A 15,408-nucleotide genomic window follows, 5' to 3' on the forward strand; every position below is an offset into this window, starting at 1 on the left:
AATTAATTGGAAACCTACAAAAAAGTATAGAAAATTGTGCCGGTGTGATTTTCGGAGGGCACTGCTCCAATAGGACACATAGGGACCAATTCGTACCCGGCCGAAAGGTATAGTAGGCCGGGTACGTATATTCGTTCTATACTGTTAGGCAAAAGTGCTAATATTGCATATAGAGAATTTCTGTGTACTGCAAAATCACAACCAAACGAATATGTTCCATTTATGAACCTGCGAAAAATTGCGCTTCATGAATTTAAAGCGTTATGCAGTATCATACCATATATGACACAATGTCTTTAAACATATCAAATGGGATAATCGTCTTTATGTTTTACCTGGAACGCATGTCAGAGGTATCGTCCTTGACGATGAAGCCACCATTTTGTAGTTAATTTTCCAAGAATTCAAGTTTCACTTGATCAGTTTTTGATACTGTGCGAGTTTCATGGAGTTTCGTTGCATATCCCTTCCGTGGTGGATCATACAGCTGTATAGGGCACAACTGACCACAAGATGACTGAAGTACTGTATATGTAGTATTACTTTAGGGGAGCATTAGTGACTATATAAAAATACTTGGAGCAACAAGTACCGAATCGGGAGCATAATCCTTTTGGATATCATTATCCGTGACTAGTTTATGGCACCTACATCAATCAGAAAGGGTATGTCTAGCCAGAAATGTGTTCTATACGGCGGAATTGGCTGCCTGGTCCTCAATCAGGTAGATATAAGTACCTGGTCGCTATTGGGTTCTGTATACCTCATCTATGTAATGTAATACTAATTAATTCTATTAATTACGGACCCTTTTAGGTAGTGAGAGTATCCGAGTTCACTTTACTTTTCCCAGGACATTCACAATAATTAATTTGCAATGCTACATTACACAATCTCTTGTCAACATTCCATGTCAATTCATAACGTTTTGCTTTGAATCAATAAATTTTTGTTTCATCTTCGAAATGCACGAATAATTAATATCAACACATAAATTTCCCATGGCACCGCACGTCAACAGTTTCTCCTGGACGGGCGATATTGCTGCTATTTTGTGCTGATTTCAGCACTTCTCCGAATCTCCTCGATGCATAAGAAAGTGCAAATTAAATTGAATTTGTTTTTGTTTTACACCCTATTAAAAGCCAGGGTAATTTAAGAAAGTGCCAAGTTTGGGAGGTGGAGGAAACTTGGAGTACCACAAGGGCAATTGGGGGTGGGGGAGGGGGGGGACCATCACTACATTTCACCAGTCAAGTATTAGGGTAGTTTTTCATTAGGGTTGTAGAAATGTGAAAATCATTTCATACAAATGGATTTTCATTCTGTTGGAATATAATATAGTAAACATCTAAAACCTAAGTTATCTCCCATCATACCGAGATATTACCCAACTGTTAACAATAACATTATCATCAAATTACTAAACATTTTAATTATTTACAAAAGGAAATGAATTCAATCGTCCATTTACCAATATTTATCTCTATCCAGTAATGGGAATTAAACACAGCTGCAAAGTTAATTTAAATTTACAACCCGATTATAATCCAAAACAAACATATCAGCACATCCGATGTTTTTTCTCCCACCATTCACTGATTTGTCCTAGTTTTAGCCATGAGAGATTAAATTGTTCATTCCTTGACAGACAATGTTTTTACATTGCAATATTTTGTTGTCAATTACTTTTACATAATTATTTTAAGTTTCAATTTCAGATTGCAAGAGATAGTTTTTAAACAACTCCATTTCTGCTTCAGCTGTTGATATTCTCCAGAATTTTTTTATAGAATGGCTTAGACAATTAATTAAAGTAAATTTTTTTCAAAAATACTGTAGGCAGAAAATCCTTTCTATGACAGCTTTCACATTTCCAGTGAATATTTACAATTTTTTGGTAAGATGACAAAAATGCTCTGAGACTCTCAGATATACAGGAATATCAAATGATTGACAGCCCAGGTCTAATACGGTAGTTAAGTTGCCATCAGCAGAGTAAAGTTCCCCCAGCCTAGACACCATTATTTTTCCATTTTTTAAACCTCGTGACATTACATGGACAACTGGTGTCTAGGAGAAATCACAAAAAGAAAAGCGACATTTTCTAGCTCTTGATTTCGTCTGTATTCACTTGAGATCGGAAGGTCCGCAATGACATGGTAAATTGAGATAAAGAAGACGTCCAGTAGACAATGGCCGCTGTCGTTATGGTAACGAGATAATTGATGTACTTACCATCACACTTAAGCCCCTGGTGAATAAGTCCGTAAAGAAGAGATCCACAATGGTCGCAGAACGTTGGACTGCCATAGGTGTGTAACTTAAACTTGTGCGAATTTGTTGACTGAAAAACAAAACAAGAAAATAGCATTAAAGATTCATTCTCAAGACAGATAAGCAGAAGCAAACTCTAAAAATGTTCGAAAAGAATTGAAAACTCTTAAACATAAATTGGTCACTAGGTAACAGTTAATATCCATTTCTACCACTGTGCATGTTATGGTCTAAAAGTATTTTGTATGTATATATTAGAAACAGGACTGTTCCATTTACAATCATACCATAGTAGATATAATACATCCGACAGAAAGTCATGACTTTCCCAACAATCCAAAAACATGATTGTATACAATATCATAGATTGTTTGAAGTTTTGAAATATATCCTATAAATAATTCCTATATCCATATCTTATCCCTGATCTCATCTAAATGGCTCAGTAAGAATATTAATGACAGCTTTTTGTGGTTAATTTTAACAGAGTCTACAATACTACCTTTTTGTTTCAGTTATTTGCTGTTATGACCAAATATTGACCGTATAGTAGCGCTGTTAGAGTGATAAAGCTCTAGTTTTTCACAGAACACATATTTACTTAGTAAATTTACTGATTTTTTTGTGTAATTCTTTCCACTTAACTAAAAATGGTAAAAATCAATTACAGTAAAATTGTGTCAAAAATATAGACACAGTATAGAGCCATAGGACCCTAAATTGCAAAATTAAAATGTTGCAAAAAACAAATAGGCACTAAAACAAGAAATAAAGTTGCTATGAAATTATGTTAAATTACAGTAGTTCTGCACAATTTAAATACTTGTTCATAAGAGCAGACAACTCCGCATTAAAAAAGATAGCATATAAATCTACGATAGTATTTTAAGTGCACGGCACACTTATACTCAGTAGGAGCGTCAAGGAGCTAGCTATATAAGCACACTCTCCAGATACATATGTTATAATGGTAGTACGAAAAGGACACACCAGAAAAATATGATTTAAATTGTTCAGAATTGAAAACTATAAAGCAAGCATATATTACAACAGATTTTTATACAAATTGTCGGAAGGGTTTTAAATCAAGAAATGAAAAGATTGAACTGCTTGGTATGGGATATAATCTGAAGTGTACGGGGGTCAGAATATAGATCGGTAATGACCTCAGGTTTGGTTACATCAGTAACATTACCTTCTGAAAGGAAGTGTTGGTATTTAGTATACATTATCACAGGTGATGTACATTCTAACTGAAATAATGACCAATTAGATATTTGTTGTGATTTGAAACTATAAATTCATAGACTTTAAAACAAAAACAAAAATACAAAAACATGAATACAATTAACAAAAATGATTATTTTCTGTACATGACTATATCACATCAATAATACTCTACTGGATCTAGAGATGAGTCCGTGCAGACATTCCATTTTCTCTAAAAAAATAAAAGTTGACTGATTATCTTTCTTACATTATCTTTTCTGTTAAAATTATCCAGTTTTTTTTTATATTATCTCAGGTTCAAAACAATTGGCTTGAATTGTTGCAATTATAATTAATCAACCCTTTTTACCACATTATATCTATATGGTTTAAACATTACCCTTGACCAAAATGATATATGCAGCAATTGTTGACCTTGACCTATTATTATCATCAATGACCTTGACCCAAATTATTATTTTATGATACAAAATATTATAATACTTCATTATATGTGTACTTATGACCTTGAAGCAAATGATGTGTTTGCAATAATGACCTTGAACCAAGTGAATAGTTAATTGATGTATAACCTTGACCCATATTATGACCTTGGCCCAAATGATGTCAACCGATGACCTTAACATATGTAGCTCATCATGCATTGATGACCTTGAACCACATAAAGCGTACATTTATGACATAACATGAGCTTAGCCTGTGTCACTACCTCCTACAAAGAAAAGGTAATTAATGATAATTAATGAGTTTGATGATGAGGTTTTGACGACAATAAGCCTCTTATATAATAAGCAGAAAAAAAGGGTCTAAGAAGCACATCTGTATTAAACAACAGAAAAAAGAAGCTATCATTTCAATGTAATAAACTTGCTTCCAGTCATAACGCTATGTTCAAATCCTACACACCTTTCATGTATTTTTCATTGTTATATCTGATTACATATTTGGAATAACAAATGCAAAACTAAAATTAAAAACAAAACTATGAATTACGAATGAGTGGACATGCCATGTTAAGGTAAAAGCCACCTGCACTTTTCATGACAGGTGAGCTGTCACGGAATGTGAACCGTGCACATGTAGATGTAGCTTATATACAATTCCCTTTGATGTCACTCAAATGATTAATGCAGGTAAGCTTTTTATGCTGATGTAGAAAAAATTATAAACATTGTAATTTCTGATGATGAAATTATTGAAACTGCAGGATAGACAAATGTCTGCCAGAATAAGTTTAAAGGGAAAATGACAACATGTTCTACCATTTCCTTATTTCAAATGAATGAAATTAAGTCGCAACCTTCAGTGTCTTATTCAGTCATAGACATGTAGAGTAAAAGAAAACTAGTGTATTAATTATTGCAATGAAAAAACACCATCCCTTTATGGAAAATAGAGAACAACATTATTTGGCCTATTCCGTCTTTGCAGATTACAGAGTTAGCTCCCTTGCTGGTATGTTTCGATTCTTACGTCATTATTTTGTGAGCGCAAGTTACGTCGTTTTCTCCGAAATGTATGACGTTACGCTCTCAAACACATGACGTCACAATCAATACCTACCCGTAAGGGCAGATAACTCTGTAATATGTTATTACAGTTAGTTATAAGTTAGTCCTATGTTGACATCCTTATTGTATGCCAAATGTTTCTATTTTGGTCTCTTCATTTTGTCTCTCATATTTTGTTTCATTTGTTCTCTCTTATTGGAATTATACATTGGCACATTTTTTAGATATATTTTTTCTTGGGTTTTGACACTGGTTCCTTATATTTTCTTTTAAGAGATTCTCTGTTGGTTTTCTTACATTGTCCTCGTTTCTTTTTTGTCTCCCGGCCTGTGTTGTTACAATATTTCTAGGTTAGCCCAAGTCTTATCACAATATACTCTAATCAAGCCTATATATAGACCCTGTATGGTAGACATAGTGTGGTCTCCAATCCCACCAATTCCTCCATACATCAGGACACAATGAAGTGTCTGCCACGGCCGAATTTAGAATTAATCTATTACAATAAAGTCTGCAGTGACGGATTCTACAGATTTAGTGTTGGCTTTGTAAGCGAGAAGTCAATCAATTAACCAGTCAAATCTTTCTTATCCTTAACTGGTGACAGGGAAACCATTTTATCTGTTAATGAGACCGTTAGTCTATCAGTTAAGTGTGACAAACGATTAATCAGTGGATGTAAGTAGGTCACAGTGACCTATATAAGTAAACATTTACAGGTTAACACCATCTATGTGTATATTAATCAGAGGATGTAAGTAGGTCACAGTGACCTATATAAGTAAACATTTACAGGTTGACACCATCTATGTGTATATTAATCAAAGGATGTAAGTAAGGTAAACTTTACAGTGACCTCTATCAAGGATAGTAGTCACAACCATTTACAGGTTTACAGGTTGACACCATCTATGTGTATATTAATCAGAGGATGTAAGTAGGTCACAGTGACCTATATAAGTAAACATTTACAGGTTGATACCATCTATGTGTATATTAATCAGAGGATGTAAGTAGGTCACAGTGACCTATATAAGTAAACGTTTACAGGTTAACACCATCTATGTATATTAATCAGTGGATGTAAGTAAGTCATAGTGACCTATATTACATCATCTATGCGTATCAAAGAACATTAAACACCACTGGTGTTTAGTTCAAGTCACTATAACAAACATAATCAAAACATGCAACTAAAATTAGGTCACTGTGACCCAATTTTACCTTAACTACACTAAATTCTTCCATATGTTCCAACTAAAAGCAAACTTTGATATTGAGTTACTTTGACTTATATACATGGCTAGGCCTGAAACATACCATGAGATACAGGGCTATAGGACTCAAACTGACCATGAGACGCAGGACTATAGGCCTCAAACTGACCATAAGATGCAGGACTATAGGCCTCAAACTGACCATGAGATGCAGGACTATAGGCCTCAAACTGACCATGAGATGCAGGACTATAGGCCTCAAACTGACCATAAGATGCAGGACTATAGGCCTCAAACTGACCATGAGATGGAGGGCTATAAAACTCAAACTGACCACGAGATGCAGGGCTATAGGCCTCAAACTGACCACGAGATGCAGGGCTAAAGGCCTCATACTGACCACGAGACCCAGGGTTATAGGCCTCAAATTGACCATGTGACACAGGGCTATAGGACTCAAACTGACCACGAGATGTAGGGCTATAGGCCTCGAACTGATCATGAGTCACAGGGCTATATCCTCAAACTGACCATGAAATGCAGGGCTATAGGCCTCAAACTGACCGCGAGACACAGGGATATAGGACTCAAACTGACCACAGATGCAGGACTATAGGCCTCAAACTGACCATGAGATGCACGGCTATTGGTCTCAAACTGACCACGAGATGCAGGGCTATAGGCCTCAAACTGACCATGAGATGTAGGGCTATAGGCTCAAACTGACCATGAGAGACAGGGCTATAGGCCTCGAACTGACCATGAGATGCAGGGCTATAGACCTCAAACTGACCATGAGATGCAGGGCTATAGCCTCAATGATCAGAAACGGGCTATATCTCAACTGACATGAGATGCGGTTATAGGCCTCAAAACTGACCATGAGACTGCAGGGCTATAGGCCTCAAACTGACCATGAGATGCAGTATAGCCTCAATATGACCATAGATGCGGCTATAGGTCTCAAACTGACCACGAGATGCAGGGCTATAGGCCTCAAACTGACCATGAGATGAGGCTATAGGCCTCAAACTGAAGAGAGCAGGGCATGAAGATGCAGGGCCTCAAACTGACATGAGATGCAGGGTATAGGCCTCAAACTGACCATGAGATGCAGGGCTATAGGCCTCAAACTGACCAACGAGATGCAGGGTATAGGCCTCAAACTGGAGATGCGGATATAGGCCTCAAACTGGCCATGAGATGCAGGCTATAGGCCTCAAACTGACAACGAGATGCAGGGTATAGGCCTCAAACTGGCCATGAGATGCGTTCTTGAATGTAAAATTCTCACAAAATGATGCATCTGGACAGAAACAGTTGCATACAGAATGCACTAAAAATGTGTCGAAAAATGTAATTGACCACTGCTCGTATAAATACAGTTCTTATCGATTTTAATTGCTTGAGGAGCCACTAGTCCAATCGGACTAGTTCATTACAATTGGCTCTAGTCCTGTCGTAAAATTACTAGTCATGGGCTTAAAGTCGCAGTCGATTGATGCTGGTTTCCATGGGCCTGCGCGGACCTTGATACTATATACGTATACAAAGTGGAATTCAATAAAGGACAGAATCACAGGAGTTAATGTTTTCACTGGATTTTTTTTCTCTACTGCTAGTAATTATTAAACATCTGAAACAGCTATAAATAGCCATACGTCTGAGATTTCATTATCAAAGGATGAAGCATTTTCTATCTAGTTACAAATTAAACGGCTCAGTAATATTTAAGGGATAAAGCAAATTGACACCCCCACGTCTGATTTCAGTCCGTCATGTTCAGGTAAAATTTCCTTTACATGTCATAAAACAATAAACTTTACATCTCTGAGCAAGATTAATTCTCCAATAATGTGGCATTTATATCTAAATCAGTAAAATATCTGAATATTCTTTGATAAAACTTGTTAATAGATACATGTAATAGTAAATCTACTCTCTCTTGTTGCTACTAACTGTCACAACTACCATTTTAAAATAAGATCGGAGATATTAAATTTCGCATAAGTTTAAAGAGATTATATTTCGCATACTGTATAGTTATAAAATTTCGTAGGTGTAGAATTTCACGATTTTCTGTTTGGAATTTATTCGCGGGAGATTATTTTCGAGAGTTATCGTTGCAGTCTTTGAAACCATCATTCATACAACAGGCTATGATATGTAAATTGATAAGTTTTCTCGGCGTGTTAAATTTCGCAAAATTGGATGGATCCGCGAATTTAGTGAAATTAAAGCTCCCACGACTATTACCAACTATTCAGTATTGACAAAGTAAATTTTTTAAAAATACCTTCCGACATAAATGACCTTGATTTTAGTCTAAGGAGGTAAAATTTGACCAACACACGTTCATGTTGAAAAATACTATAATTCACTGAAAATGATTAATTTACTGAAAGGGAAATCAACGACCTTATGTAGCTTTTTCTCACCTTCTAATCTGTATATCATTTGATGACTGATGAGTGGGTTTTTTTTTTAATTTTCAATTTGAATTTTATTTTGTTTGGTGGCAAGAAATCTTCAACACCATCAAAATGTAAATGATATCGTCTAACCAGTCGAATGGTCATAATAATTTCTTTTGGGGAAACAGTTTTCAATATTCATTTTGAAGGCAATTGATGTTGTCTTTTTTATCTCTTTTTCTTGCTTCTGTAAATGTCCTTTAATAAAACTTCAACCTAAAAGTCTCTTTGCTATTTAACATTGATCAAGAGAAATTGCAGAAATATTTCATCTACTCCAAGTTATTGTCAATAGATTTTTTTCACAAGCAATATGTTGGTGAAACACTGTGTCCCAAATACAAACATGAAAATTGATTTCCTTAAAAAGGAATGATAAATAGTGCTTCCCATATATAAGTCAAGCATTCTTCAAAGAATATGCCAATCCATGAAGAAATTGTGTGGAAACCCAGAACTTCCCAATGGACATTTTTTTTTTCCGTTTTAGAGTAATATATCAGATCATTCACAGCCTGTCCATATATCTCCTACAATACCCTTCGTTTGCTGAAAGTTACTGTCTAGACTCATTATAGTCTGTTTATTTTCTTACCTCACTAGATATACACGAGTATATAAGCTTTGCCGATGCAACTGTCTGTAATATTATCAATGGACAAAGGTCTTATACTTCTGAGTCCAGGGCCCAGTTTCATGAACATTCCTTTAATCTGAGGAATTCCTTTACTAAAAGTTCTTCACAGGAAAGAATTGCAGAATTTAAAAAAAAATCCTTATCACTTCTGTAATATTATCCTTTGAAAACTTTTAATTTAAGGAATTTCATGAAACTGTGTCTAGATTAAACAATATTTCACAATTTAAGTAAAGTTCCTTCATTTAGGATTTTTTTCCTTAAAGAGCTTCTGTAGTTCTTCCTATGGGAAATTGATGTTTGTGGGCTCTGGCTTACTTACTTAGCTATGTGACAAATTAGGTTAGGGGTTGGAATCCCAGTGGTAATGGCTACGTGATCATGACATTGTTCAGATTGAAGTAACTTGGTCACATTGTTCAATCAATGTAGGGCGAGAATCTTTTCTCTCAGACCTGACAGGGTTATCACGTGGAGAGAATCTCATAAGACAGCTCACGTACACTAATAGACAATGATGCGACTTCATCAATACATGTGGTGCCCACTGTCGATGACGTCATTAATTTTGACACATTACAACATCCTGTGTTGATGGCCCCATGAAAATGCTTCTAAACAACCAAAATTTCACCATAATTTTTACATTTTATATACAGTAAATGAAATATGCGTTAACATATCCCTGTCAATTTGACAGACCCCTGTAAGATTCTATTAAATAGCTACAGGGATCAATCTAGCTCTGATTTATTACCGTTTATCGGTAGATTTCCCCTCAAGGAATGAATTCCCCTCTGGCTTAAAATTCCCCCTGAAGATTTAAAAAAATTTTCGTCAAAATAAATATTATTTTGGACCAAAATAAGGAGATTCAAATTCCCCTATATTTCCCCATGCATTCCCCTATTTTGAAAAGGGGTTTTTAAGTTTCCCCCAAAACCTAGATTGATCCCTGAGCTAAATTCAACACACTCAACATGACAGGTCTACAAGTTTTAAGCTTAGAAGATAATAATAAAGTTATTGTAGAACAATGCCCAGATCCAAAGTCTATTTAGGGATAAACTTCACCACAATATAATTGCGGATCTATTGTAAAGTTTTTATTAGGTATAAAAGCTGTCAGATATTAAACGGTAACAGAATATCCGCCATACGTATAGCCATGGTGACAGTTTATTACAGAAAATGTATGCTATTTATAGTAACACTTGATTGTTTATTGGATGCTATATCAATGGTGTATATTTAGAACCACCGTATCATTCCAGCAACAAATTTAGATATTTAATCTGTGCTAATCCATCTATGCTTTCCCTGATTGAGAGCTTCAATCCACAATACAATTTACCTATACTAGACAATACTAGCAAGACAGGTGTAAAACTACTCTTTAAAACATACATACTAGATGGCAGCTAAAAGCTGTAGATCATTACAAATTCACCTTAGCAATGTGCTATTGAATTGAGGAACACAACACAGGCATCAATTACCTAGTCTTAAGAGCTTATGTGATGTAAAGAAAATGATCAGGTACCAATTCAGAGCTTACAAACTCAATAAAGACCCTGACTTAAGTATTGTGTATAGGTCAAGGGAAGTCTAGGGCATGGCTTTAAACAGAACTTCTATAGCCCATCACTTCCTGTTAGGGTAGTTATTAGTCGAAAAGAAATGGTCGTAACAATTGTGATAACTATATGCATAAAAGGTCTGAGAGAGAATGCGAGCGCAATAACGAATACTTTGCAATAGCAAGGTGAAATCTTACAAATACAGGAGATTCTGCTTATTTGCATTGGGTAATATTCAGAAGAAAATATGCAAATAACCAGAGTATTCAAATCAGCAAAGATGGCATTTTGCACCTCCGTTCGACCCTAACAAACATAGTTAGTATCTTATAATCCAATGTTTATTTTGGTGCGAGACTTGGGAAAGCCAAGATGACGAGGCTTTACCAAAACTACTGTTGCTCATATGTATGACGAACAAGCAGGGAGCATCCAAACTATGATTTCTACAACAGCAGTTTAAATATTTACATTAAGTGGAAGGGAAAATGAAGAATTTCTCTGTCAAACAAATTCAAGCTTTTATAACGCTGTCAGATGAATCCCGCCACTGGCTGGCTCGGTGGAGATAAAAGATTATACAAGGTTCCATGGGTTTAGATGTTCTGAAGCCAGCATTCACTTCAATGGAGTCCTTGTGTTAAGATCCCTGATTATCATCAGACAAGGCTTCAGGTCAGGTTTCAATAGCTTTATCAAGTTTATGTGAATTTGTGTAAACAGACTATCACTGCACACACACCCCTAACCATTGATCCTGTAGAAATGGTACACGTCATACAAAAACGTTCTGACAAAAGTTTCAAAAGCTATTTTACTGTTTAAATTCAGGAACTTATTTTTTACAATTCACTGAAAAATGAGAATTGTTTATTTTTTCACTTTTTCCTTTAATACTTTTTATTACTGATAAAATCAATAATTCCAAATGTTACAATTAGATCAGATATGGTCAATATTGAAATAGTAGACTGGCCATAATACCTTTTGAGCTGATTTATAATATAAGATTATCTCCCTTTAACTTGAATTCAGAATTAGGTATTTAGTTTGTTTCTGATCAAATTTGGTCAAAATCCAATGTGAACTTTATGACTGTAGTGTTTTGACGGAATTTTCCTCTATTTCCCCTATTGGGCCCCATCCCTCTTGCCCCTGGAGGGTCAGAGTAACCATGTATACAAAATCTGTTCCCCTTCCCATCAAGATATTTTAGACCAAATCTGGGGGGTCAGAGTCACCATTTATTCAAATTCTGTTCCCCTTCCACTAAGCATGTTTCTGGCCAAATTTTGTCAAAATCCAATAAAAACCTTATAACTAGTAGCGTTTTGAAGGAATTTTCCTCTATTTCCCCTATTTGACCCTGCCCCTCAAGCCCCAGGGGGGTCAATTCACCATTTATACAAAATCTTTTCCCCTTCCCCTAAGAATGATTCTGGCCAAATTTGGTTCAAATCCGTTGAAAACTTTTTGACTAGTAGTGTTTGGAAGGTATTTTGCTCTATTCCCCTTTTGGGCCCCGCCCCTCAAGCCCCAGGGGGTCCAGAGCCCCCATTTAAACAAAATCTTTTCTCTCTCTCCTTAAGGATGTTTCCGGCCAAATTTGATTAAAATCCATTGAAAACTTTTTGACAATTTTAGTAGCGTTTTAAAGAATTACCAAAATTTCCCTTATTGGTCCCCGCCCCTCTGAGGCCCCAGGGGGGGTCAGAGTCACCATTTATATAAAGTCTGTTTCCCTTCCCCTAAGGATGTTTCTGGCCAAATTTTTTAGTAGCAATTTAAAGGAAAAGTTTACACATGGCGCGCGGAACGGCGCACGACAACAGACAGTGCCCGATGACAATATGTCATCTTAACCCTTTGGGTCAAGAATATTCAAGAGACTCAAGTGGCAAGTCTATTAAAACCTATAACATGGTTCGTATAGATTTTCAAACCAAAATTCCAGCACTTTTCAAGCACTTTTCCAGCACCTTTTCTAGATTTTCAAGTACTACTTTTTTCTTCTACATTGGACTCGAAATCAGAATTTTCAGAAAACATGCCTACAATTTTGCAAGCAATTTGTTAGTACACTTTTGTCAGAGTAATAAGATTCAATTACACATTATTATCAAACAAAAAAGTCATTCCAAGTAATGTCTGATTACTGAAATTATGATAAATTGATTGACAACAAAGCTTTTGTCAGTGTTCTGGGAGCATGAAGTTTCAATTCCAGCACTTTTCAAGGATTTAAAGAAAAATTCCAGCACTTTTCCAGCACTGACCCAAAATTCAAGCACTTTTCCAGCACTGACCCCAAATTCCAGCACTTTTCATCTTCTGTACAAACCATGTATAAATCTCTTATTATTGGTAAGCAATAACGTATATTTGTATACATGTAAAAATAAAGTTATTTGATACCATTGATATACATCACCCTGCTTGCTCTGAGGCCAATATTTTTTTAAAGGATTTTTTTTTTTTTCATGCCAGGATGTAGCTGGTTATGATACAAGAAAAACAGAGTACTTTGAGGGAAAACCTGTAGTCGGTACCTAGCAACTGTCGTATACAGAAAGATAAAAAGATTCATATAGGATTCCTAGATGATACAGGGATATCTTTAAGCCAATAAGCTAAATGTTATGTAATAGAATTGGCCTCCATGCTAAGTAAGTTTTACAACCTTCAAGTGAAGAATATTCGTCTAATAAATGAGAAGTGACATCCCATATTATGAAACATTGTATTTATCACCTCCATTTCTCTGTCAGGTGCAGCTGAATAAATAAAATTAATTTCACAATGTTAAGTTGTTTCCCAGTTTAATGTGTTTTTGGTGTTCACTCCAACAAATTAAACATGATGGACGATTTATTTTCTGCTCATTTTATTCACAGATCAATTCATCAAAATAGATTTGTCTGCAATATTTCTACTTGGTCTGACAATATTAACTTATTATCGCATTTATCTACAAATAAGTAGCTGTCTACAATTGATGTAAATCTTTCAATTTGGCAAATTCATTATTTTGAAAAAGGGAAAGTTAATGAATGTGGCTAACAAATAACTCCAATCTATAACTCGAAATCTCAGGATTAAAATTTGTAAATTAGAAAAGAGCAAGACACTCATTTTTTTTATCATTTTTTTTCTCTCCATTTTTCATTTTTTTGCCAATTCATACCTGAATGATCTATTTTTGCCTTTTCTAATTCACAAAGTCAAAAGAACATAACATATGTCCCTGCAGGTATTGTAATCACAAGGTCTATATCTTCTATCTCGGTCAAAACATTCCCTCTTGGGGTAGCAGACGGCAGGATGAGCAGACGGTTGCTTCCTTGTATCATTGATGGATGGGTCTGGTACAAAGTCTGCAACATTGGCACAACAACTTACACTTCCACTGCAGTCTCAAGGCCAACATGCTAGGTCTGAAGTTGTAATTGTTTCTGGGTTTATAAAGACATGTACAGTAGTCAGTCAATACCCTTTGGCAGGTATTGTGGAGAGTTGCACTGATTGTCCACAACGATGTTATATCCTCAATCCAGCAGTTTTAAACTATTTCCGTAAAACGTTGAATGTGTTGTTTATTAATGACTAAGTAACCCTGGTATTTCTACGAAGTCTAGTCAGTCGTCCCCGTCAACTTCCTGCTTTAAAAATTCATAAGATGTCCACTGGCCAATCGACTAAACAATACAAGATACTGTAGTACTGTACACATGAATTTGTTTTAATAATCTATAGCGTTGTCAAATTCAATGAATATCATCTATACACATGTGCACTGACTGCACTGAGCATGACTTTGTATCCATAACAGAGTTATATCTCCTTTGAGAGATGGTTTTAATTGTCATGCTATTTTTGTGGGTGAAACTAAATAATTTTCTCTGAAAAATATGATGTTACGCCCGCAAAGACATGATATCATATCTAATAGCTACTTCCATACCGTATTGGACTCAATAAGCGCACATGTCCCTATAAGGGCCCTCCCTTTACTGAGTCCTTATTTCAATTGCCAGGCATGATAAGACCAAAACTATCAAAACTTATTGAGTCCTAATTTCAATTGCCAGGCATCATAAGACCAAAACTATCAAAACTTATTGAGTCCTAATTTCAATTGCCAGGCATCATAAGACCAAAACTATCAAAACTTATTGAGTCCTAATTTCAATTGCCAGGCATCATAAGACCAAAACTATCAAAACTTATTGAGTCCTAATTTCAATTGCCAGGCATCGATCATAAGACCAAAACTATCAAAACTTTATTGGATTGCAATAATTTTGTCTTATTAAGCACCTTTTCATTTTTGAAACATCCTGAGCGATTATTGGGTTGATATATCGGGATGAGGTAACTCTTCAATATGAAAAGATGGACTAGGACATAGACCACTTAAAGAAACCAGATTTCTCGAAACAAACTTAAGTCAAAAACTGACTTAAGTCAATTTTATTCACATAA

The 15,408-nt window shown here is 35.5% G+C and overlaps 2 protein-coding genes across 6 annotated transcripts in view; one reads left to right on the forward strand and one right to left on the reverse strand.

Moving 5' to 3' along the window:
* Window positions 1–15,408, forward strand: part of LOC138323854 (exportin-6-like) — a 603,808-nt gene that overhangs the window by 449,012 nt on the left and 139,388 nt on the right. The window lies entirely within an intron of this gene.
* Window positions 1–15,408, reverse strand: part of LOC138323852 (calcium-dependent protein kinase C-like) — a 156,000-nt gene that overhangs the window by 83,978 nt on the left and 56,614 nt on the right. For all 5 annotated transcript variants that reach the window (XR_011208598.1, XM_069268746.1, XM_069268749.1 and 2 more), the window contains one exon: window positions 2,239–2,347. Coding sequence is in view for 4 of the 5 variants with exons in the window: in XM_069268746.1 (XP_069124847.1) it covers window positions 2,239–2,347 (109 nt within the window). In the remaining variant the exon portion in view is untranslated. The remainder of the gene's footprint in view (window positions 1–2,238; window positions 2,348–15,408) is intronic.

Source organism: Argopecten irradians, chromosome 5, assembly GCF_041381155.1.
Source record: "Argopecten irradians isolate NY chromosome 5, Ai_NY, whole genome shotgun sequence".
Taxonomy (NCBI): Eukaryota; Metazoa; Mollusca; class Bivalvia; order Pectinida; family Pectinidae; genus Argopecten; species Argopecten irradians.